The sequence below is a fragment of the Cherax quadricarinatus genome, chromosome 98 (genome assembly GCF_038502225.1).
Source record: "Cherax quadricarinatus isolate ZL_2023a chromosome 98, ASM3850222v1, whole genome shotgun sequence".
NCBI lineage: Eukaryota > Metazoa > Arthropoda > Malacostraca > Decapoda > Parastacidae > Cherax > Cherax quadricarinatus.
In genome coordinates this window covers 11737711-11761687 of record NC_091389.1, presented here as the reverse complement: position 1 = coordinate 11761687, position 23977 = coordinate 11737711, and the positions used below count along the sequence as shown (strand labels likewise).

The 23977-nt window shown below is 47.0% G+C and overlaps 1 protein-coding gene across 1 annotated transcript in view; it reads left to right on the top strand.

The window, feature by feature from the left end:
* Positions 1-23977, top strand: part of Lmpt (four and a half LIM domains protein limpet) — a 467116-nt gene that overhangs the window by 286113 nt on the left and 157026 nt on the right. The window contains exon 7 of the mRNA XM_070105409.1: positions 6954-7128. Within this exon, the coding sequence (XP_069961510.1) occupies positions 6954-7128 (175 nt within the window). The remainder of the gene's footprint in view (positions 1-6953; positions 7129-23977) is intronic.

Below are 23977 nucleotides of genomic sequence, written 5' to 3'. Positions count from 1 at the left end.
AGTTATGTGTAGGTGGTAAGTTAGTGTGTAGGTGGTAAGTTAGTGTGTGTAGGTGGTAAGTTACTGTTTGTAGGTGGGAAGTTATGTGTAGGTGGTAAGTTAGTGTGTAGGTGGTAAGTTACTGTTTGTAGGTGGGAAGTTATGTGTAGGTGGTAAGTTAGTGTGTAGGTGGTAAGTTAGTGTGTGTAGGTGGTAAGTTACTGTTTGTAGGTGGGAAGTTATGTGTAGGTGGTAAGTTAGTGTGTAGGTGGTAAGTTACTGTTTGTAGGTGGGAAGTTATGTGTAGGTGGTAAGTTAGTGTGTAGGTGTTAAGTTAGTGTGTGTAGGTAGTAAGTTACTGTTTGTAGGTGGGAAGTTATGTGTAGGTGGTAAGTTAGTGTGTAGGTGGTAAGTTACTGTTTGTAGGTGGGAAGTTATGTGTAGGTGATAAGTTAGTGTGTAGGTGGTAAGTTAGTGTGTGTAGGTGGTAAGTTACTGTTTGTAGGTGGGAAGTTATGTGTAGGTGATAAGTTAGTGTGTAGGTGGTAAGTTACTGTTTGTAGGTGGGAAGTTATGTGTAGGTGGTAAGTTAGTGTGTAGGTGTTAAGTTAGTGTGTGTAGGTAGTAAGTTACTGTTTGTAGGTGGGAAGTTATGTGTAGGTGGTAAGTTAGTGTGTAGGTGGTAAGTTACTGTTTGTAGGTGGGAAGTTATGTGTAGGTGGTAAGTTAGTGTGTAGGTGGTAAGTTAGTGTGTGTAGGTAGTAAGTTACTGTTTGTAGGTGGGAAGTTATGTGTAGGTGGTAAGTTAGTGTGTAGGTGGTAAGTTACTGTTTGTAGGTGGGAAGTTATGTGTAGGTGGTAAGTTAGTGTGTAGGTGTTAAGTTAGTGTGTGTAGGTAGTAAGTTACTGTTTGTAGGTGGGAAGTTATGTGTAGGTGGTAAGTTAGTGTGTAGGTGGTAAGTTACTGTTTGTAGGTGGGAAGTTATGTGTAGGTGGTAAGTTAGTGTGTAGGTGGTAAGTTAGTGTGTGTAGGTAGTAAGTTACTGTTTGTAGGTGGGAAGTTATGTGTAGGTGGTAAGTTAGTGTGTAGGTGGTAAGTTACTGTTTGTAGGTGGGAAGTTATGTGTAGGTGGTAAGTTAGTGTGTAGGTGGTAAGTTACTGTGTGTAGGTAGTAAGTTAGTGTGTAGGTGGTAAGTTACTGTTTGTAGGTAGTAAGTTACTGTTTGTAGGTGGGAAGTTATGTGCAGGTGGTAAGTTACTGTTTGTAGGTAGTAAGTTACTGTTTGTAGGTGGGAAGTTATGTGCAGGTGGTAAGTTACTGTTTGTAGGTAGTAAGTTACTGTTTGTAGGTGGGAAGTTATGTGCAGGTGGTAAGTTACTGTGTGTAGGTAGTAAGTTACTGTTTGTAGGTGGGAAGTTATGTGCAGGTGGTAAGTTACTGTTTGTAGGAAGTAAGTTACTGTTTGTAGGTGGGAAGTTATGTGTAGGTGGTAAGTTACTGTGTGTAGGTGGGAAAGAACTTTCTTAAATTTGAGTTCTGTTAGTTGACATCAGTTTAAGTTTCCTGGACGTCAGTTGACTTCATTTAACGCTTTGCTTGACAGCCTGTGACGTCAGTGTGTAGGAGCCTCCCTGACAGCCTTATTATAACGTCTTGACGTCGTTTGACTTCAAGTGGAGTCAAGTGATGGTTGAATTCACTTGAAGTCAGTCTTCACTTGAGATATGAGACATCAGTTCTCTGAATACTTGACTTATCTTGACATTAAGTTTGGTAAAGATCTTTGGTGGCCCCGGGAGAGAGAGAGAGAGAGAGAGAGAGAGAGAGAGAGAGAGAGAGAGAGAGAGAGAGAGAGAGAGAGAGAAGGTCAGGCAGCCAGTCAGAGGCTTACAGACTTACCTGAGTTGTGTGGTAAGGTGTGAGGCAGGAGAGAGAGAGAGAGAGAGAGAGAGAGAGAGAGAGAGAGAGAGAGAGAGAGAGAGGGCTGGGTAGACTGTATATTCATGGACTACAACAGGGCACTCGATACATCACCTCACAAACAGCTGTTACAACACCTCAAGTATTTTAGACTTGACCCTCGAAGTGGCTAATTTATTGTGTACGTCATATCCAGCCTATGGACGGTACCACAAGAGCATCAGGATACACAATAGGCCTAGAAACTAGGCCTCAGTAGGGTTTACAGGAGTATATCTGCATCTATACCGACAGTTGAGTTATATTTTAGTAACAAATTAAGTAATTTGCTTAATATATCTGGTATCTTATTGTCAGTAATAAGATATCTTGACATGTCATATAGATTATTATTCTATCTGTGTATTACCTAATTAATAGACAGTTGATAATAGATAGTTGAAGATAATGGCCACAGGACTGGCCATATACTTTGTATATGGTATGATCGTCAGTCTGTGTGTCTGTCAGACTGTCAGACTGTCAGAAGTACTTGTAACCAAGCCTAAGTCTGGCTACTGTAACATCAGTCAGTCTGTGTGTCTGCCAGACTGTCAGAAGTACTTGTAACCAAGCCTAAGTCTGGCTACTGCAACATCAGTCAGTCTGTGTGTCTGCCAGACTGTCAGACTGTCAGAAGTACTTGTAACCAAGCCTAAGTCTGGCTACTGTAACATCAGTCAGTCTGTGTGTCTGCCAGACTGTCAGAAGTACTTGTAACCAAGCCTAAGTCTGGCTACTGTAACATCAGTCAGTCTGTGTGTCTGCCAGACTGTCAGAAGTACTTGTAACCAAGCCTAAGTCTGGCTACTGCAACATCAGTCAGTCTGTGTGTCTGCCAGACTGTCAGACTGTCAGAAGTACTTGTAACCAAGCCTAAGTCTGGCTACTGTAACATCAGTCAGTCTGTGTGTCTGCCAGACTGTCAGAAGTACTTGTAACCAAGCCTAAGTCTGGCTACTGTAACATCAGTCAGTCTGTGTGTCTGCCAGACTGTCAGAAGTACTTGTAACCAAGCCTAAGTCTGGCTACTGCAACATCAGTCAGTCTGTGTGTCTGCCAGACTGTCAGACTGTCAGAAGTACTTGTAACCAAGCCTAAGTCTGGCTACTGCAACATCAGTCAGTCTGTGTGTCTGCCAGACTGTCAGAAGTACTTGTAACCAAGCCTAAGTCTGGCTACTACAACATCTGTCAGTCTGTGTGTCTGTCAGACTGTCAGAAGTACTTGTAACCAAGCCTAAGTCTGGCTACTACAACATCTGTCAGTCTGTGTGTCTGTCAGACTGTCAGAAGTACTTGTAACCAAGCCTAAGTCTGGCTACTACAACATCTGTCAGTCTGTGTGTCTGTCAGACTGTCAGACTGTCAGAAGTACTTGTAACCAAGCCTAAGTCTGGCTACTGTAACATCAGTCAGTCTGTGTGACTGTCAGACTGTCAGAAGTACTTGTAACCAAGCCTAAGTCTGGCTACTGTAACATCAGTCAGTCTGTGTGTCTGCCAGACTGTCAGAAGTACTTGTAACCAAGCCTAAGTCTGTCTACTGTAACATCAGTCAGTCTGTGTGACTGTCAGACTGTCAGAAGTACTTGTAACCAAGCCTAAGTCTGGCTACTGCAACATCAGTCAGTCTGTGTGTCTGTCAGACTGTCAGAAGTACTTGTAACCAAGCCTAAGTCTGGCTACTGCAACATCAGTCAGTCTGTGTGTCTGCCAGACTGTCAGAAGTACTTGTAACCAAGCCTAAGTCTGGCTACTGCAACATCAGTCAGTCTGTGTGTCTGTCAGACTGTCAGAAGTACTTGTAACCAAGCCTAAGTCTGGCTACTGCAACATCAGTCAGTCTGTGTGTCTGTCAGACTGTCAGAAGTACTTGTAACCAACCCTGAGTCTGGCTACTGTAACATCAGTCAGTCTGTGTGTCTGTCAGACTGTCAGAAGTACTTGTAACCAAGCCTAAGTCTGGCTACTGCAACATCAGTCAGTCTGTGTGTCTGTCAGACTGTCAGAAGTACTTGTAACCAAGCCTAAGTCTGGCTACTGTAACATCAGTCAGTCTGTGTGTCTGTCAGACTGTCAGAAGTACTTGTAACCAAGCCTAAGTCTGGCTACTGCAACATCAGTCAGTCTGTGTGTCTGTCAGACTGTCAGAAGTACTTGTAATCAACCCTAAGTCTGGCTACTGCAACATCAGTCAGTCTGTGTGTCTGTCAGACTGTCAGAAGTACTTGTAACCAAGCCTAAGTCTGGCTACTGTAACATCAGTCAGTCTGTGTGTCTGTCAGACTGTCAGAAGTACTTGTAACCAAGCCTAAGTCTGGCTACTGCAACATCAGTCAGTCTGTGTGTCTGTCAGACTGTCAGAAGTACTTGTAACCAAGCCTAAGTCTGGCTACTGCAATATCAGTCAGTCTGTGTGTCTGTCAGACTGTCAGACTGTCAGAAGTACTTGTAACCAAGCCTAAGTCTGGCTACTGCAATATCAGTCAGTCTGTGTGTCTGTCAGACTGTCAGACTGTCAGAAGTACTTGTAACCAAGCCTAAGTTTGGCTACTGCAACATCAGTCAGTCTGTGTGTCTGTCAGACTGTCAGACTGTCAGAAGTACTTGTAACCAAGCCTAAGTCTGGCTACAACATCAGTCAGTCAGTCTGTGTGACTGTCAGACTGTCAGTACTTGTAACCAAGCCTAAGTCTGGCTACTGTAACATCAGTCAGTCTGTGTGACTGTCAAACTGTCAGTACTTGTAACCAAGCCTAAGTCTGGCTACTGTAACATCAGTCAGTCTGTGTGACTGTCAGACTGTCAGTACTTGTAACCAAGCCTAAGTCTGGCTACTGTAACATCAGTCAGTCTGTGTGACTGTCAGACTGTCAGTACTTGTAACCAAGCCTAAGTCTGGCTACTGTAACATCAGTCAGTCTGTGTGACTGTCAGACTGTCAGTACTTGTAACCAAGCCTAAGTCTGGCTACTGTAACATCAGTCAGTCTGTGTGACTGTCAGACTGTCAGTACTTGTAACCAAGCCTAAGTCTGGCTACTGTAACATCAGTCAGTCTGTGTGACTGTCAGACTGTCAGTACTTGTAACCAAGCCTAAGTCTGGCTACAACAACATCAGTCAGACTGTCAGACTGTCAGTTAGCTTTAGTGTCAGTAGGAAGCCAATCAGTTGCAGTTTAGACGTCTAGTTATTACGTCTAACTCGACATAGTTATCATTCTTAACTAGGAAGGTAATAACTAGAGCAGATGCAGCTCTACCACTAGACTCCTAGGCTCTATTTTGTGGTCAATAATTACTAACAGCTAAACCAGAAATTCCTAAGCTGTTGGTTTAAGAAGTGGTTTAAAGAAGGTCTTACTAGCTTCTTGAGAGGGACTTGCAGGTGTGTCACGGCTAGTGACACACCTGTCATGCAGGGGTGACATGTTCTTGTTCTGTGTAGTGTGCAGTTCTTGTGGGTTTATAGAGCATTATAGAGCTCTAGATTTCTATAGCCAGTTTAGATCTGCCAGTTGCATGTACACTTTAAGTTGTAATTAGGGCGAGACGTCCCTCTTCTCCCGATGTTTCGCATTCCTGGTCTCTTTCCTGGTTAGGTAAAGTCAGTCACGGTGTTTGGGTGTTGTTGCAGTCACGGTGTTTGGGTGTTGTTGCAGTCACGGTGTTTGGGTGTTGTTACAGTCACGGTGTTTGGGTATTGTTACAGTCACGGTGTTTGGGTATTGTTACAGTCACGGTGTTTGGGTGTTGTTACAGTCACGGTGTTTGGGTGTTGTTGCAGTCACGGTGTTTGGGTGTTGTTACAGTCACGGTGTTTGGGTGTTGTTACAGTCACGGTGTTTGGGTATTGTTACAGTCACGGTGTTTGGGTATTGTTACAGTCACGGTGTTTGTGTATTGTTCCAGGCACTGTACTGTGACCTCTTTATCCTTCTATCTGTCATATTAACGAGTCTGTCAGTGTTACCACGACTGTCAGCGTTTATTGTTCAACCAGAAGACAGACAGACTCAGTAATAACCCACAAGAAGACTGGTCTGAATATTTCGACCCTCTTCTGGGGTCCCCTTCATTATCTGCTGAAGAGGACCCCAAAGAGGGTCGAAATATACAAACCAGTCAATCTTAGGCCTACACTATGCCGGAAATTAATCTTAGGATACCCTTATCGTATTAAACTTGATTTCTGTAATGGGGTAAGCCAGTTGAAGGCCTCGGTCAAGTGACCAAAACCTCCAGATGTGGGTCATATGACTTAAGACCCACGTCAGGAAACACTTGTTCTGTTTCCTGACTAATTTTACCTAATATATAGTGATATGTACATCTATCCAGTTTAAATACCATGATGAATACTTTCTGTGTAGCTATGTGCTTCTATGCCACATAAATGGTACTCCAAGAAGCACTATGTACCCCGATAGATACATCTAGATACTGTGTAGCTAAGTGTTCTAACATTTGAGTTCTCCAGGAGTTACCTACATACTAATAGACTACTTGAGTTCTATAAGCAGCATTATTAGCTGTGTGTTGTAGTGTTGTCAGTCCCGTCGTAGTGTTACTCCCACCTTCCTTTACACTACAGTGGCCCTGTGGCCTGGTGGCTAGTGGCCCGGTGGCCTGGTGGCTAGTGGCCCGGTGGCCTGGTGGCTAGTGGCCCGGTGGCCTGGTGGCTAGTGGCCCGGTGGCCTGGTGGCTAAAGCTCCCGCTTCACACACGGAGGGCCCGGGTTCGATTCCCGGCGGGTGGAAACATTTCGACACGTTTCCTTACACCTGTTGTCCTGTTCACCTAGCAGCAAATAGGTACCTGGGTGTTAGTCGACTGGTGTGGGTCGCATCCTGGGGGACAAGATTAAGGACCACAATGGAAATAAGTTAGACAGTCCTCGATGACGCACTGACTTTCTTGGGTTATCCTGGGTGGCTAACCCTCCGGGGTTAAAAATCCGAACGAAATCTTATCTCTGCCTTCCCTCACAGTACTGTCTCTACTTCCCTCAGGACCTATCGTACAAGGACAAGCACTGGCACGAGAAATGCTTCCTGTGCAACAAGTGCCAGGTGTCCCTCGTAGACAAGCAGTTCGGCTCCAAAATGGACAAGATCTTCTGTGGTCCGTGCTACGACGCCCAGTTTGCTACGCGATGCGACGGTTGTGGAGAGATCTTCAGGGCAGGTTAGTACCCCCTTCAATATTACACCAATTGACGTTTTCTTTTGCGTGATTTAATGGTAAACTATGATAGAAGACTTTCAAGATTTTCGTTGAACTAAGCCAGTCTTGATCCTGTTGCCCAGGATGCCACTTCTCTCTGAGGATTTAAACCAGCTATTCCAAACTCATTGTTTTAAAGTTTTAAGGTAAGTTCTCCGTGTTCTTTAAGTCCTTATGAGACTACGTTTCAGTCCGAAACGTCTTGTAAATGGGCCAACTTGAAGGAAAACTTCGCTGTATGCTTGTCTTCCCTTATGTCCGGGTTATGTAATGTATAGATGCAACCGAACTGTATTTATGTAATGTATAGATGCAACCGAACTGTATTTATGTAATGTATGGATGCAACCGAACTGTATTTATGTAATGTATAGATGCAACCGAACTGTATTTATGTAATGTATGGATGCAACCGAACTGTATTTAGACGTTTTTTCTCTATGTACCGGCTGTATCCTACCGAAACTGTGTGATCCAGGAGAAGGGAGTTACTAGCCCCTTGTTCCCGGTGTTTTAGTCGCCTCTTACAACACACATGGCTTACGGAGGAGGAATTCTGTTCCACTTCCCCATGGAGACGAGAGGAAATAAAAAAGAACAAGAACTAGCAAGAAAGAAAACCCAGATGGGTGTGTATATGTATTCTTCTATATGCATGTACTCACCTAATTGTGGTTGCTGGGGTCGATTCATAGCTCCTGTCCCTGCCTCTTCACTGGTGGCTACTCTTCCTGCTCCGTGAGCTTTATCATACCTTATCTTAAAACTATGTATGGTTCCTGCCTCCACTACGTCACTTCCCAGACTTCCACTTCCTGACAACTCTGTGACTGAAGAAATACTTCCTAACATCCCTGTGACTCATCTGAGTCTTCAACTTGCTATTGTGACCCCTTGCTGCTGTGTCCCCTTGTTGCTGTGTCCCCTTGTTGCTGTGTCCCCTTGTTGCTGTGTCCCCTTGTTACTGTGTCCCCTTGTTGCTGTGTCCCCTTGTTGCTGTGTCCCCTTGTTGCTGTGTCCCCTTGTTGCTGTGTCCCCTTGTTGCTGTGTCCCCTTGTTGCTGTGTCCCCTTGTTGCTGTGTCCCCTTGTTGCTGTGTCCCCTTGTTACTGTGTCCCCTTGTTGCTGTGTCCCCTTGTTGCTGTGTCCCCTTGTTGCTGTGTCCCCTTGTTACTGTGACCCTTTGTTGCTGTGTCCCCTTATTGCTGTGTCCCCTTGTTGCTGTGTCCCCTTGTTACTGTGCCCCCTTGTTACTGTGTCCCCTTGTTACTGTGTCCCCTTGTTGTTGTGTCTGCTGTGTCCCCTTGTTGCTGTGTCCCCTTGTTATTGTGTCTGCTGTGTCCCCTTGTTATTGTGTCTGCTGTGTCCCCCTTGTTGCTGTCTCCCCTTGTTGCTGTCTCCCCTTGTTGCTGTGTCCCCTTGTTGCTGTGTCCCCTTGTTGCTGTGTCCCCTTGTTGCTGTGTCCCCTTGTTGATGTGTCCCCTTGTTGCTGTGTCCCCTTGTTGCTGTGTCCCCTTGTTGCTGTGTCCCCTTGTTGCTGTGTCCCCTTGTTGCTGTGTCCCCTTGTTGCTGTGTCCCCTTGTTGCTGTGTCCCCTTGTTGCTGTGTCCCCTTGTTGCTGTGTCCCCCTTGTTGCTGTGTCCCCTTGTTGCTGTGTCCCCTTGTTACTGTGTCCCCTTGTTGCTGTGTCCCCTTGTTACTGTGTCCCCTTGTTGCTGTGTCCCCTTGTTGCTGTGTCCCCTTGTTGCTGTGTCCCCTTGTTGCTGTGTCCCCCTTGTTGCTGTGTCCCCTTGTTGTTGTGTCACCTTGTTGCTGTGTCCCCTTGTTACTGTGTCCCCTTGTTGCTGTGTCCCCTTGTTGCTGTGTCCCCTTGTTGCTGTGTCCCCTTGTTGCTGTGTCCCCTTGTTGCTGTGTCCCCTTGTTACTGTGTCCCCTTGTTGCTGTGTCCCCTTGTTACTGTGTCCCCTTGTTGTTGTGTCCCCTTGTTACTGTGTCCCCTTGTTACTGTGTCCCCTTGTTGCTGTGTCCCCTTGTTGCTGTGTCCCCTTGTTACTGTGTCCCCTTGTTGCTGTGTCCCCTTGTTACTGTGTCCCCTTGTTACTGTGTCCCCTTGTTGCTGTGTCCCCTTGTTGCTGTGTCCCCTTGTTGCTGTGTCACATCTCTGGAACATCTGTCTCTGTCCACCTAGTCAATTCCTCTCAGTATTTTGTATGTCGTTATCATGTCCCCCCTATCTCTCCTGTCCTCCAGTGTCGTCAGGTTGACTTCCCTTAACCTCTCCTCGTAGGACATACCTCTTAGCTCTGGGACTAGTCTTGTTGCAAACCTTTGCACTTTCTCTAGTTTGTGTGTGTGTCCTCACCTAATTATGGTTTCAAGGGTCGTGTCATAGCTCCTGGTCCCGCCTCTTCGCTGCTGTGTGTTCGCGAGCGCCTATCTAAGAATAGATGTGATTAACAAGGGTCAGAAAAACGAAGAATGTAGGAGAAATGGAGGAGATGGTGGAGGTGGTGGTGGTGACAGTGGAGGTGGTGGAGGTGGTGGAGGGGGGGTGAGGTGTCTGGTAACACTGACATCAGCCATGATAATTTCACAGTGACAACTTTAATTATGAGACGTAAGGGATGCTGAGAGATGATGCTGAGAGATGATGCTGAGAGATGATGCTGAGAGATAATGCTGGGAGAGGATGCTGAGAGATGATGCTGAGAGATACTGAGAGATGATGCTGGGAGATGATACTGAGAGATGCTGAGGATGTGTGATATTTCTTGCAATGTTGCCATATAGGGTGAGAGAGCTAAGTATTAACCTTGTGGTGGATTGTGGCAACACTTCTTGACACACATGTTGACACGTGTGTGTCAACATGTGTGTGTGTGTGTGTCCACATGTGCACCTCATGTGTCAAGACACATGCTGGAGCAACATATGTGTGATATGGCAGGCAGCCAGTGCAGGTGTTAATGTTCCAACGTCAGACAATAACTGTGAGGGACGCTGTCAATAATCAGCAGGTACCCAGGTACCAGACATCACATACCTGTGTACCTAATGACTCACAAAATCGTAATGAGACGGGTGGGGTTAGAACCCGCGGTCAGTCTCAAAACTGGAGTTTTGAGACTGACCGCGGGTTCTAACCCCACCTGTGGTATGGTTTGTGTACCTAATATTCAATTGCCCTTACCTAACAGGGTACCTAATTATCAAATGCGCTAGTTGAATATTCCCTACGTTACATAACATAAAGAAGGAACACGGCAGAAGGCCTACTGACCCATGCGAAGCAGGCCCATTCAACCCCCGGCTTAGACCGACGACCCACCTAGTCAGGTCACTTCCACTTAAGGGGCACGGCATCAGACTTAGTAGCACAAGCTAGTTAGGTCCAACTCACACCAGTCCACTAACACCCAGGATGCCACCCACACCAGTCCACTAACACCCAGGATGTCACCCACACCAGTCCACTAACACCCAGGATGTGACTCACACCAGTCCACTAACACCCAGGATGTGACCCACACCAGTCCACTAACACCCAGGATGTGACCCACACCAGTCCACTAACACCCAGGATGTGACCCACACCAGTCCACTAACACCCAGGATGTGACCCACACCAGTCCACTAACACTCAGGATGTGACCCACACCAGTCCACTAACACCCAGGATGCCACCCACACCAGTCCACTAACACCCAGGATGCCACCCACACCAGTCCACTAACACCCAGGATGCCACCCACACCAGTCCACTAACACCCAGGATGTCACCCACACCAGTCCACTACCCAGGATGCCACCCACACCAGTCCACTAACACCCAGGATGCCACCCACACCAGTCCACTAACACCCAGGATGTGACCCACACCAGTCCACTAACACCCAGGATGCCACCCACACCAGTCCACTAACACCCAGGATGCCACCCACACCAGTCCACTAACACCCAGGATGTGACCCACACCAGTCCACTAACACCCAGGATGCCACCCACACCAGTCCACTAACACCCAGGATGTGACCCACACCAGTCCACTAACACCCAGGATGTGACCCACACCAGTCCACTAACACCCAGGATGTGACCCACACCAGTCCACTAACACCCAGGATGCCACCCACACCAGTCCACTAACACCCAGGATGTGACCCACACCAGTCCACTAACACCCAGGATGTGACCCACACCAGTCCACTAACACCCAGGATGCCACCCACACCAGTCCACTAACACCCAGGATGTGACCCACACCAGTCCACTAACACCCAGGATGTCACCCACACCAGTCCACTACCCAGGATGCCACCCACACCAGTCCATTAACACCCAGGATGTGACCCACACCAGTCCACTAACACACAGGATGTGACCCACACCAGTCTACTAACACCCAGGATGTGACCCACACCAGTCCACTAACACCCAGGATGCCACCCACACCAGTCCACTAACACCCAGGATGCCACCCGCACCAGTCCACTAACACCCAGGATGCCACCCACACCAGTCCACTAACACCCAGGATGTGACCCACACCAGTCCACTAACACCCAGGATGCCACCCACACCAGTCCACTAACACCCAGGATGTGACCCACACCAGTCCACTAACACCCAGGATGTGACCCACACCAGTCCACTAACACCCAGGATGCCACCCACACCAGTCCACTATCACCCAGGATGCCACCCACACCAGTCCACTAACACCCAGGATGCCACCCGCACCAGTCCACTAACACCCAGGATGCCACCCACACCAGTCCACTAACACCCAGGATGTGACCCACACCAGTCCACTAACACCCAGGATGCCACCCACACCAGTCCACTAACACCCAGGATGTGACCCACACCAGTCCACTAACACCCAGGATGTGACCCACACCAGTCCACTAACACCCAGGTACCCATTTTACTGATGGGGAACATAGACAACAGGTGGAAAGAAACACGTCCAATGTTTCTACTCTGGCTGGGAATCGATCCCAGATCCTCACCGTGTGAAACGAGGCCACGGGGCTGGTGGCTACACAGTAACACTACTAACAGATAAATAGAACACATATGCATGAGTTAGTATCTGTACTGCTGCAAAGGACCAGTGTATCTGAGATACGGAAGGTCACACTGATCACAGATATACTTAATATTAAACTTAAGTTGAAGGAATCTTACAGGAGCCAAGAAACACAGAAAGAACTTACTCGTAAATTAAATATTTCTGTTGATCTGGCAAATTTAGAGCAAAAGCAACATCCAGTATTGGACTCTTGGTAAGGTGGGACTTAACACAGAAGTGACTCAGGTACTGAACTTCCACTATGACTCACTGTTTAGTGAACCACTAGCCAGGTTAAGAGTCGACAGTTTAGATTATTTTTTATGACCTAGACTCAAAGTTTGGTTAATTTAGGGTTTTCTGATATAATCCTAACACCACAAGACTTCGAAAAAGCGGTAAATGACATGGTGATGCACTCTGCTCCAGACCCAGACTTGTGGAACTCTGTGTTCGTCAAGAACTGCAAGAAACCCCTATCATGTTCCTTATATATTCTATGGACAGGGAGCATGGACACAGGGGACGTCCCACACTCATTAAAAACAACAGACATAGCCCCACTCCACAAAGGTGGCAGTAAACAAATAGCTAAAAATTATAGACTGAGAGCACTAACATCCCACACAATAAAAATCCTTGAAAGGATCCTAAGAAGCAAGATCACCAACCACTTGGATACCCATCATTCACACAACCCAGGGCAGCGTGGGTTTAGAACAGGTCGTTCCTGCCTCTCACAACTACTGGACCACTATGACATGGTCTTGGATGGTCGCTCCTGCCTCTCACAACTACTGGACCACTATGACATGGTCTTGGATGGTCACTCCTGCCTCTCACAACTACTGGACCACTATGACATGGTCTGGGATGGTCACTACTGCCTCTCACAACTACTGGACCACTATGGCGTGGTCTTGGATGGTCACTCCTGCCTCTCACAACTACTGGACCACTATGACATGGTCTGGGATGGTCACTACTGCCTCTCACAACTACTGGACCACTATGACATGGTCTTGGATGGTCACTCCTGCCTCTCACAACTACTGGACCACTATGACATGGTCTGGGATGGTCACTCCTGCCTCTCACAACTACTGGACCGCTATGACATGGTCTTGGATGGTCACTACTGCCTCTCACAACTACTGGACCGCTATGACATGGTCTTGGATGGTCACTACTGCCTCTCACAACTACTGGACCGCTATGACATGGTCTGGGATGGTCACTACTGCCTCTCACAACTACTGGACCACTATGACATGGTCTGGGATGGTCACTACTGCCTCTCACAACTACTGGACCACTATGACATGGTCTTGGATGGTCGCTCCTGCCTCTCACAACTACTGGACCACTATGACATGGTCTTGGATGGTCACTACTGCCTCTCACAACTACTGGACCACTATGGCGTGGTCTTGGATGGTCACTCCTGCCTCTCACAACTACTGGACCACTATGACATGGTCTTGGATGGTCACTACTGCCTCTCACAACTACTGGACCACTATGACATGGTCTTGGATGGTCGCTACTGCCTCTCACAACTACTGGACCACTATGACATGGTCTTGGATGGTCGCTACTGCCTCTCACAACTACTGGACCACTATGACATGGTCTTGGATGGCCACTCCTGCCTCTCACAACTACTGGACCACTATGACATGGTCTTGGATGGTCGCTACTGCCTCTCACAACTACTGGACCACTATGACATGGTCTTGGATGGTCGCTCCTGCCTCTCACAACTACTGGACCACTATGACATGGTCTTGGATGGTCGCTACTGCCTCTCACAACTACTGGACCACTATGACATGGTCTTGGATGGTCGCTCCTGCCTCTCACAACTACTGGACCACTATGACATGGTCTTGGATGGTCACTACTGCCTCTCACAACTACTGGACCACTATGACATGGTCTTGGATGGTCGCTACTGCCTCTCACAACTACTGGACCACTATGACATGGTCTTGGATGGCCACTCCTGCCTCTCACAACTACTGGACCACTATGACATGGTCTTGGATGGTCGCTACTGCCTCTCACAACTACTGGACCACTATGACATGGTTTTGGATGGTCACTACTGCCTCTCACAACTACTGGACCACTATGACATGGTCTTGGATGGTCGCTACTGCCTCTCACAACTACTGGACCACTATGATATGGTCTTGGATGGTCGCTACTGCCTCTCACAACTACTGGACCACTATGACATGGTCTTGGATGGTCACTACTGCCTCTCACAACTACTGGACCACTATGACATGGTCTTGGATGGTCGCTACTGCCTCTCACAACTACTGGACCACTATGACATGGTCTTGGATGGTCACTACTGCCTCTCACAACTACTGGACCACTATGACATGATCTTGGATGGTCGCTACTGCCTCTCACAACTACTGGACCACTATGACATGGTCTTGGATGGTCGCTACTGCCTCTCACAACTACTGGACCACTATGACGTGGTCTTGGATGGTCACTACTGCCTCTCACAACTACTGGACCACTATGACATGGTCTTGGATGGTCACTACTGCCTCTCACAACTACTGGACCACTATGACATGGTCTTGGATGGTCACTCCTGCCTCTCACAACTACTGGACCACTATGACATGGTCTTGGATGGTCACTACTGCCTCTCACAACTACTGGACCACTATGGCATGGTCTTGGATGGTCACTCCTGCCTCTCACAACTACTGGACCACTATAGCATGGTCTTGGATGGTCACTACTGCCTCTCACAACTACTGGACCACTATGACATGGTCTGGGATGGTAGCTACTGCCTCTCACAACTACTGGACCACTATGACGTGGTCTTGGATTGTAGCTACTGCCTCTCACAACTACTGGACCACTATGACATGGTCTTGGATGGTCACTACTGCCTCTCACAACTACTGGACCACTATGACATTGTCTTGGATGGTCACTACTGCCTCTCACAACTACTGGACCACTATGACATGGTCTTGGATGGTTACTACTGCCTCTCACAACTACTGGACCACTATGACATGGTCTTGGATGGTCACTACTGCCTCTCACAACTACTGGACCACTATGACATGGTCTTGGATGGTCACTCCTGCCTCTCACTACTACTGGACCACTATGACATGGTCTTGGATGGTAGCTACTGCCTCTCACAACTACTGGACCACTATGACAAGGTCACGGAAGCACTGGAGGACAAACAACATGCAGACGTATTATACACAGAGTTTACAAAAGTCTTCAACAAGTGTGACCATGGTGTAATAACACACAAAATGTGTGATAAAGGAATAACAGGAAAAGTTGCTAGATGGATCTAGAACTTCCTGACAAATAAAACACAGAGAGTGGTAGTAAATAGAGTCAAGTCTGAGGCGGTTACTGTGAAAAGCTCTGTTCCACAAGGTACAGTACTGGTTCCCAGTGTTCCACAAGGTACAGTACTGGTTTCCAGTGTTCCACAAGGTACAGTACTGGTTCCCAGTGTTCCACAAGGTACAGTACTGGTTCCCAGTGTTCCACAAGGTACAGTACTGGTTCCCAGTGTTCCACAAGGTACAGTACTGGCTCCCAGTGTTCCACAAGGTACAGTACTGGCTCCCAGTGTTCCACAACGTACAGTACTGGCTCCCAGTGTTCCACAAGGTACAGTACTGACTCCCAGTGTTCCACAAGGTACAGTACTCTCTCCCAGTGTTCCACAAGGTACAGTACTGGCTCCCAGTGTTCCACAAGGTACAGTACTAGCTCCCAGTGTTCCACAAGGTACAGTACTGGTTCCCAGTGTTCCACAAGGTACAGTACTGGTTCCCAGTGTTCCACAAGGTACAGTACTGGTTCCCAGTGTTCCACAAGGTACAATACTGGTTCCCAGTGTTCCACAAGGTACAGTACTGGCTCCCAGTGTTCCACAAGGTACAGTACTGGCTCCCAGTGTTCCACAAGGTACAGTACTGGTTCCCAGTGTTCCACAAGGTACAGTACTGGCTCACAGTGTTCCACAAGGTACAGTACTGGTTCCCAGTGTTCCACAAGGTACAGTACTAGCTCCCAGTGTTCCACAAGGTACAGTACTGGCTCCCAGTGTTCCACAAGGTACAGTACTGGCTCCCAGTGTTGCACAAGGTACAGTACTGGCTCCCAGTGTTCCACAAGGTACAGTACTGGCTCCCAGTGTTCCACAAGGTACAGTACTGGCTCCCAGTGTTCCACAAGGTACAGTACTGACTCCCAGTGTTCCACAAGGTACAGTACTGGCTCCCAGTGTTCCACAAGGTACAGTACTGGCTCCCAGTGTTCCACAAGGTACAGTACTGGCTCCCAGTGTTCCACAAGGTACAGTACTCTCTCCCAGTGTTCCACAAGGTACAGTACTGACTCCCAGTGTTCCACAAGGTACAGTACTCTCTCCCAGTGTTCCACAAGGTACAGTACTGGCTCCCAGTGTTCCACAAGGTACAGTACTGGCTCCCAGTGTTCCACAAGGTACAGTACTCTCTCCCAGTGTTCCACAAGGTACAGTACTGGCTCCCAGTGTTCCACAAGGTACAGTACTCTCTCCCAGTGTTCCACAAGGTACAGTACTGGCTCCCAGTGTTCCACAAGGTACAGTACTGGCTCCCAGTGTTCCATAAGGTACAGTACTCTCTCCCAGTGTTCCACAAGGTACAGTACTGGCTCCCAGTGTTCCACAAGGTACAGTACTGGCTCCCAGTGTTCCACAAGGTACAGTACTCTCTCCCAGTGTTCCACAAGGTACAGTACTGGCTCCCAGTGTTCCACAAGGTACAGTACTGTCTCCCAGTGTTCCACAAGGTACAGTACTGACTCCCAGTGTTCCACAAGGTACAGTACTGGCTCACAGTGTTCCAAAAGGTACAGTACTGGTTCCCAGTGTTCCACAAGGTACAGTACTGGCTCCCAGTGTTCCACAAGGTACAGTACTGTCTCCCAGTGTTCCACAAGGTACAGTACTGACTCCCAGTGTTCCACAAGGTACAGTACTGGCTCCCAGTGTTCCACAAGGTACAGTACTGGCTCACAGTGTTCCAAAAGGTACAGTACTGGCTCCCAGTGTTCCACAAGGTACAGTACTGGCTCCCAGTGTTCCACAAGGTACAGTACTGGCTCTCAGTGTTCCACAAGGTACAGTACTGGCTTCCAGTGTTCCACAAGGTACAGTACTGGCTCACAGTGTTCCAAAAGGTACAGTACTGGCTCCCAGTGTTCCACAAGGTACAGTACTGGCTCCCAGTGTTCCACAAGGTACAGTACTGGCTCCCAGTGTTCCACAAGGTACAGTACTGGCTCCCAGTGTTCCACAAGGTACAGTACTGGCTCCCAGTGTTCCACAAGGTACAGTACTGGCTCCCAGTGTTCCACAAGGTACAGTACTGGCTCCCAGTGTTCCACAAGGTACAGTACTGGTTCCCAGTGTTGCACAAGGTACAGTACTGGCTCCCAGTGTTCCACAAGGTACAGTACTGGCTCCCAGTGTTCCACAAGGTACAGTACTGGCTCCCAGTGTTCCACAAGGTACAGTACTGGTTCCCATCCTGTTCCTCATCCTCATATCTGACATAGAGATGTCAGCCACAGCACCGTGTCCTCCTCTGCTGATGGTGTCAGAATTTACCTGACAGTGTCCTCCATGGAGGACACTGCAAATCTCCTGCAGACATAAAGTAAGACTTTAAATGGGCCGCAGAAAACAGTATGAAGTTCAATGTTGAGAAATTTCAATTCCTCCTATGTGGAAAATTTGAGAAAATTAAACCTGTATCAGAGTATAAAACAAATTCCAACCACACAATAGAGCGAAACCCTAATGTAAAAGACCTGGGAGTGATAATGTCAGAGGATCTCACTTTCAGGATGGATAATGAGAACCTTCAAAACTAGTGATGCCAAGCCTTTAATTCTCTTCAAATCACTTGTTCTCTCTAGGCTGGAATATTGCTGTACACTAACAACCCTTTTCAAGGCTGGTAAAATTGGAAACCTGGAGAATGTACAGAGAACTTTCACTGCATGTATAAGTACCATAAAGCACCTGAATTACTAGGAACAGTTGAAATCCCTTGACCTGTACTCCCTGGAATGCAGGCGAGATAGATACGTGATAATGTACACTTGGAAAACCTAGATGGACTAGTCCCAAATCTTCACACAGAAATCACTCCCTATGAAAGCAAAAGACTTGGCAGGAGATGCAACATTCCCCTAATGAGCAACAGTGGTGCCATGAGTACACTGAGAGTTAACACAATAAGTGTCTGGGGCCCAAGACTGTTCATCTGCTTCCCAGCATACATAAGGGGGATTACCAATAGACCCTTGACTATCTTCAAAACCCCTGGATGGCCCGGTGGCCTGGTGGCTAGTGGCCCGGTGGCCTGGTGGCTAAAGCTCCCGCTTCACACACGGAGGGCCCGGGTTCGATTCCCGGCGGGTGGAAACATTTCGACACGTTTCCTTACACCTGTTGTCCTGTTCACCTAGCAGCAAATAGGTACCTGGGTGTTAGTCGACTGGTGTGGGTCGCATCCTAGGTGTTAGTGGACTGATGTGGGTGGCATCCTGGGTGTTAGTGGACTGGTGTGGGTGGCATCCTGGGTGTTAGTGGACTGGTGTGGGTGGCATCCTGGGTGTTAGTCGACTGGTGTGGGTGGCATCCTGGGGGACAAGATTAAGGACCACAATGGAAATAAGTTAGACAGTCCTCGATGACGCACTGACTTTCTTGGGTTATCCTGGGTGGCTAACCCTCCGGGGTTAAAAATCCGAACGAAATCTTATCTTATCTTCAAGAAGGCACTGGAGAGGCAGCTAAAGTCAGTACCTGACCAGCCGAGCTCTGGTTTGTACATTGTTTTGCATGTGGCCAACAGTAGTAGCCTGGTTCATCAGTCCCTGATCTACCATGAGGCTTGGTCATGGACCGAGCCACGGGGGCGTTGACCCCAAGAACAACCTCAAAGTATACAAAGCAGAATTCCTCAGTCAAATACAGAGGAATTTGCAGAAACAGCAGATGTGTGAAGACAATATAATCCGTGTATAAAGACACTTGTTATACATGTGTCTTACCCACATGTCAGAATTATATACAATTTTTCCATCCATCCTGGATGTTGCCACAGAGAGTTGACGTTGGGATGAACGATGTGTAGTCCGTCGCTGATAACCGTATAAGTCATAGAAGTCTCCATAATTCTTACATTTAGTGATAAGGTTAGGTAAGATTGCTCAGGAAACAGGATCTTAGTCATAAGATAATCTGCCACTGGAGTTTTTGGCCATCTGACTGAGGCCTACCGCTGGCTTACCCATCTGCCACTTTAAAGATTTAAATTCTGTCATTAGAGAGCCGGTTAGGTTTGTCAGGAAATGGAACAGGCATTTCCTTACACGGGTGTTAGTCATACGGTTCCCGCAGCTGGAGCTTTTGGTCATCAGAGCGAAGCCTTCCACTCGCTTACCCTGTTAGTTAATTGTATAAGCAAATAAGTTGATGTTTTTACGGAGGTTTAGATCTGTACAGTTATCTTACGTGTTAACTTAGTTTTAAGTTAGACATCTACATTAGCCAAGAAATAGCTGAAGAAAAATTGGCAAATTCTTTGGCACCAGTTTGAGTCTCTGAGAATAATTTAACCACAAGAATGGCAGAGATAATTTTCTGGCACCATCTAGCGGCCTCTGGCAAGCACCACACCTGCACGGTAATAAGTTCAACGAGGAGATTAACAAGGAAGTGAAGATCAGTGATGGTAGCATGGTGTGGTACCATGGTTAGGTACCATGATGTGGTCTTTCCCACCAGTAAAAAGATTTAGCTCCACTGACTCTGCAAAGTCACACATCTTTTCTATTTACAACCTCTCCTTACTTAACGACGGAGTTACGTTCCTAAAACCATGTTGGTAAATGAATTCGTCGCTAAACGAGGAGCATACTATAATGGGTTTGTGTCAGCCATCTTTGATATTGTTTTATTGTCATCGTTTTACCATTTATAATATTTTTAGTATATTCTAATAAACTGAATAGAGGCAGCTCTAATATACATTATTTATGAATACTGGTTAGAGAGCCCGTCGTACGTCCAAGTCGTCGGTAAATGAGTACATCGCTAAGTGAGGATAGATTAGTTCTAGCATTACCAGGTGAGAAGATGGGTTTTTGCAAATTTATTATCACACCTGCTTACAAATTATCACATTCTCAAGTTGCTATAAGAGAAGATCTAATCAACCAAACGTTTGATGACAGTGTTACCACTCACAGCAATCCACTCTGGAATGCGCCAAGGATGGTAGTTATCGCCCGGTGATTCATTTTAGGAAGTTGAATACTAGAACGATTCCAGATCGTTTTCCTCTTTCCATTCTTAATGAGTTATCATGCAATATAGAGGATAAAACGTTTCTCTACCTTAAACTTGTTACAAGTCCCACTCCACCAGGACAGTCAAGAGGTTACATTATCATTTACTGAAAATGGTATTTGGATTATGCTCCTCCCCTATTACTTTTTTGAGGCTAATAAATATTTTTAGACCGTCAGTAACACCCGTATGTGTACTTATACTACGTAATCATGTCAGAAGATGTGGAAACACATACCAGGAGACTAGATTTGGTACTTGGTAAACATGAATAAGCCAGTCTAAAGATAAAACGCTCTCAGTGTTAGATCAGAGATCAAGTTTCTTAGTCACGTAGTCACTCCTAGACGGGTCACAACTGGCGTCCCAAAAAGCATGTACCACTCACAGACAGCACAGGAGAGTGGAACAAACTGGTGACTAGTAACACCAGGCAGGCGAGGGTATAGTAGGAGAGGAAATGATGGCTGCTGCAGCCTACTCACTAAGAAATGCATAAGAATGCAACAATTTGTTTGGGGTTCGGAACTGAGCGGTGCCGTAAAGTAGACCTAAGCTGGACCAGTAGACCTAAGATGGACCAGTAGACCTAAGATGGACTAGTAGATCTAAGATGGACCAGTAGACCTAAGATGGACCAGTAGACCTAAAATGGACCAATAGACCTAAGATGGACCAGTAGGCCTATATACCTAAGATGAACCAGTAGACCTAAGATAGACCAGTAGGCCTATATACCTAAGATGAGCCAGTAGACCTAAGATGGACCAGTAGGCCTATATATATAAGATGGACCAGTAGGCCTATATTCCTAAGAACGACCAGTAGAGATATATACCTATGATGGACCAGTAGACCTATATACCTAAGATGGACCAGTAGGCCTTTATACCTAAGATGAACCAGCAGGCCTATATACCTAAGATGGATCAGTAGGCCTATATACCTAAGATGGACCAGTAGGCCTATATACTTATGATGAACCAGTAGGCCTATATACCTAAGATGGACCAGTAGACCTATATACCTAAGATGGACCAGTAGACCTATGTACCTAAGATGGACCAGTAGACCTAAGATGGACCAGTAGACCTATATACCTAAGATGGACCAGTAGACCTATGTACCTAAGATGGACCAGTAGGCCTATATACATATTAAGAACCAGTAGACCTATATACCTAAGATGGACCAGTAGACCTAAGATGGACCAGTAGACCTGAGATGGACCAGTAGGCCTATATACCTATGATGAACCAGTAGACCTAAGTTGAACCAGTAGACCTAAGATGGACCAGTAGGTCTATATACCTAAGATGAGCCAGTAGACCTAAGATGGACCAGGAGGCCTATATATATAAGATGGACCAGTAGGCCTATATTCCTAAGATGGACTAGTAGAGACATACCTAAGATGGACCAGTAGACCTGTATACCTAAGATGGACCAATAGACCTAAGATGGACCAGTAGGCCTTTATACCTAAGATGAACCAGTAGACCTAAGATGGACCAGTAGGCCTATATACCTAACATGGACAAGAAGGCCTATATACGTAAGATGGAAAAGTAGACCTATATACCTAAGATGGACCAGTAGACCCATATACCTAGGATGGACCAATAGACCTAAGATGGACTAGTAGGCCTATATACCTAAGATGAACAAGACCTAAGATGGACCAGTAGGCCTATATACCTATGATGAACCAGTAGGCCCATATACATAGGATGAACCAGTTGGCCTATATACCTAAGATGGACCAGTAGACCTGTGTACCCAAGATGGACCAGTAGACCTATATACCTAAGATGGACCAATAGGCCTAAGATGGACCAGTAGGCCTGTATACCTATGATGAACCAGTAGGCCTATATAGCTAAGATGGATCAGTAGGCCTATATACCTAAGATGGACCAGTAGGCCTATATACCTATGATGAACCAGTAGGCCTATATACCTAAGATGGACCAGTAGACCTGAGATGGACCAGTAGACCTGAGATGGACCAGTAGACCTGATATGGACCAGCAGACCTGAGATGGACCAGTAGACCCAAGATGGACCAGTAGACCTGAGATGAACCAGTAGACCTAAGATGGACCAGTAGACCTAAGATGGACCAGTAGACCTAAGATGGACCAGTAAACCTAAGATGGATCAGTAGGCCTATATACCTAAGATGGACCAGTAGGCCTATATACCTATGATGAACCAGTAGGCCTATATAGCTAAGATGGACCAGTAGACCTATATACCTTAGATGGACCAGTAGACCTATGTACCTAAGATGGACCAGTAGACCTAAGATGGACCAGTAGACCTGAGATGGACCAGTAGGCCTAAGATGGACCAGTAGACCTGAGATGGACCAGTAGACCTAAGATGGACTGGTAGACCTGAGATGGACCAGTAGACCTAAGATGAACCAGTAGACTTGAGATGGACCAGTAGACCTAAGATGGACCAGTAGACCTGAGATGGACCAGTAGACCTAAGATGGACCAGTAGACCTAAGCTGGACCAGTAGACCTAAGCTGGACCAGTAGACCTAAGCTGGACCAGTAAACCTAAGCTGGACCAGTAGACCTAAGCTGGATCAGTAGACCTAAGCTGGACCAGTAGACCTAAGATGGACCTGTAGACCTAAGCTGGACCAGTAGACCTAAGCTGGACCAGTAGACCTAAGCTGGATCAGTAGACCTAAGCTGGACCAGTAGACCTAAGCTGGACCAGTAGACCTAAGCTGGACCAGTAGACCTAAGCTGGACCAGTAGGGTAATACACAGCTTCCTGTGTAATATTAAGCTTGCTGGTGATCAAGCTTGAGTCAGCTTGATTAAGAAGAACGAGTAGTCTTAAGCTGGAATATTCACCTTGTAGCGAATATTTGTACGTGGTGACATGGTAAACATTACCTCGTCAAACACTGTCTACAGTGTCAGGATCCTGGCTGGGGCACTGTTAACCTCGTCTAACACTGTCTACAGTGTCAGGATCCTGGCTGGGGCACTGTTAACCTCATCTAACACTGTCTACAGTGTCAGGATCCTGGCTGGGGCACTGTTAACCTCGTCTAACACTGTCTACAGTGTCAGGATCCTGGCTGGGGCGCTGTTAACCTCGTCTAACACTGTCTACAGTGTCAGGATCCTGGCTGGGGCGCTGTTAACCTCGTCTAACACTGTCTACAGTGTCATCATCCTGGCTGGGGCACTGGTAACCTCATCTAACACTGTCTACAGTGTCAGGATCCTGGCTGGGGCGCTGTTAACCTCGTCTAACACTGTCTACAGTGTCAGGATCCTGGCTG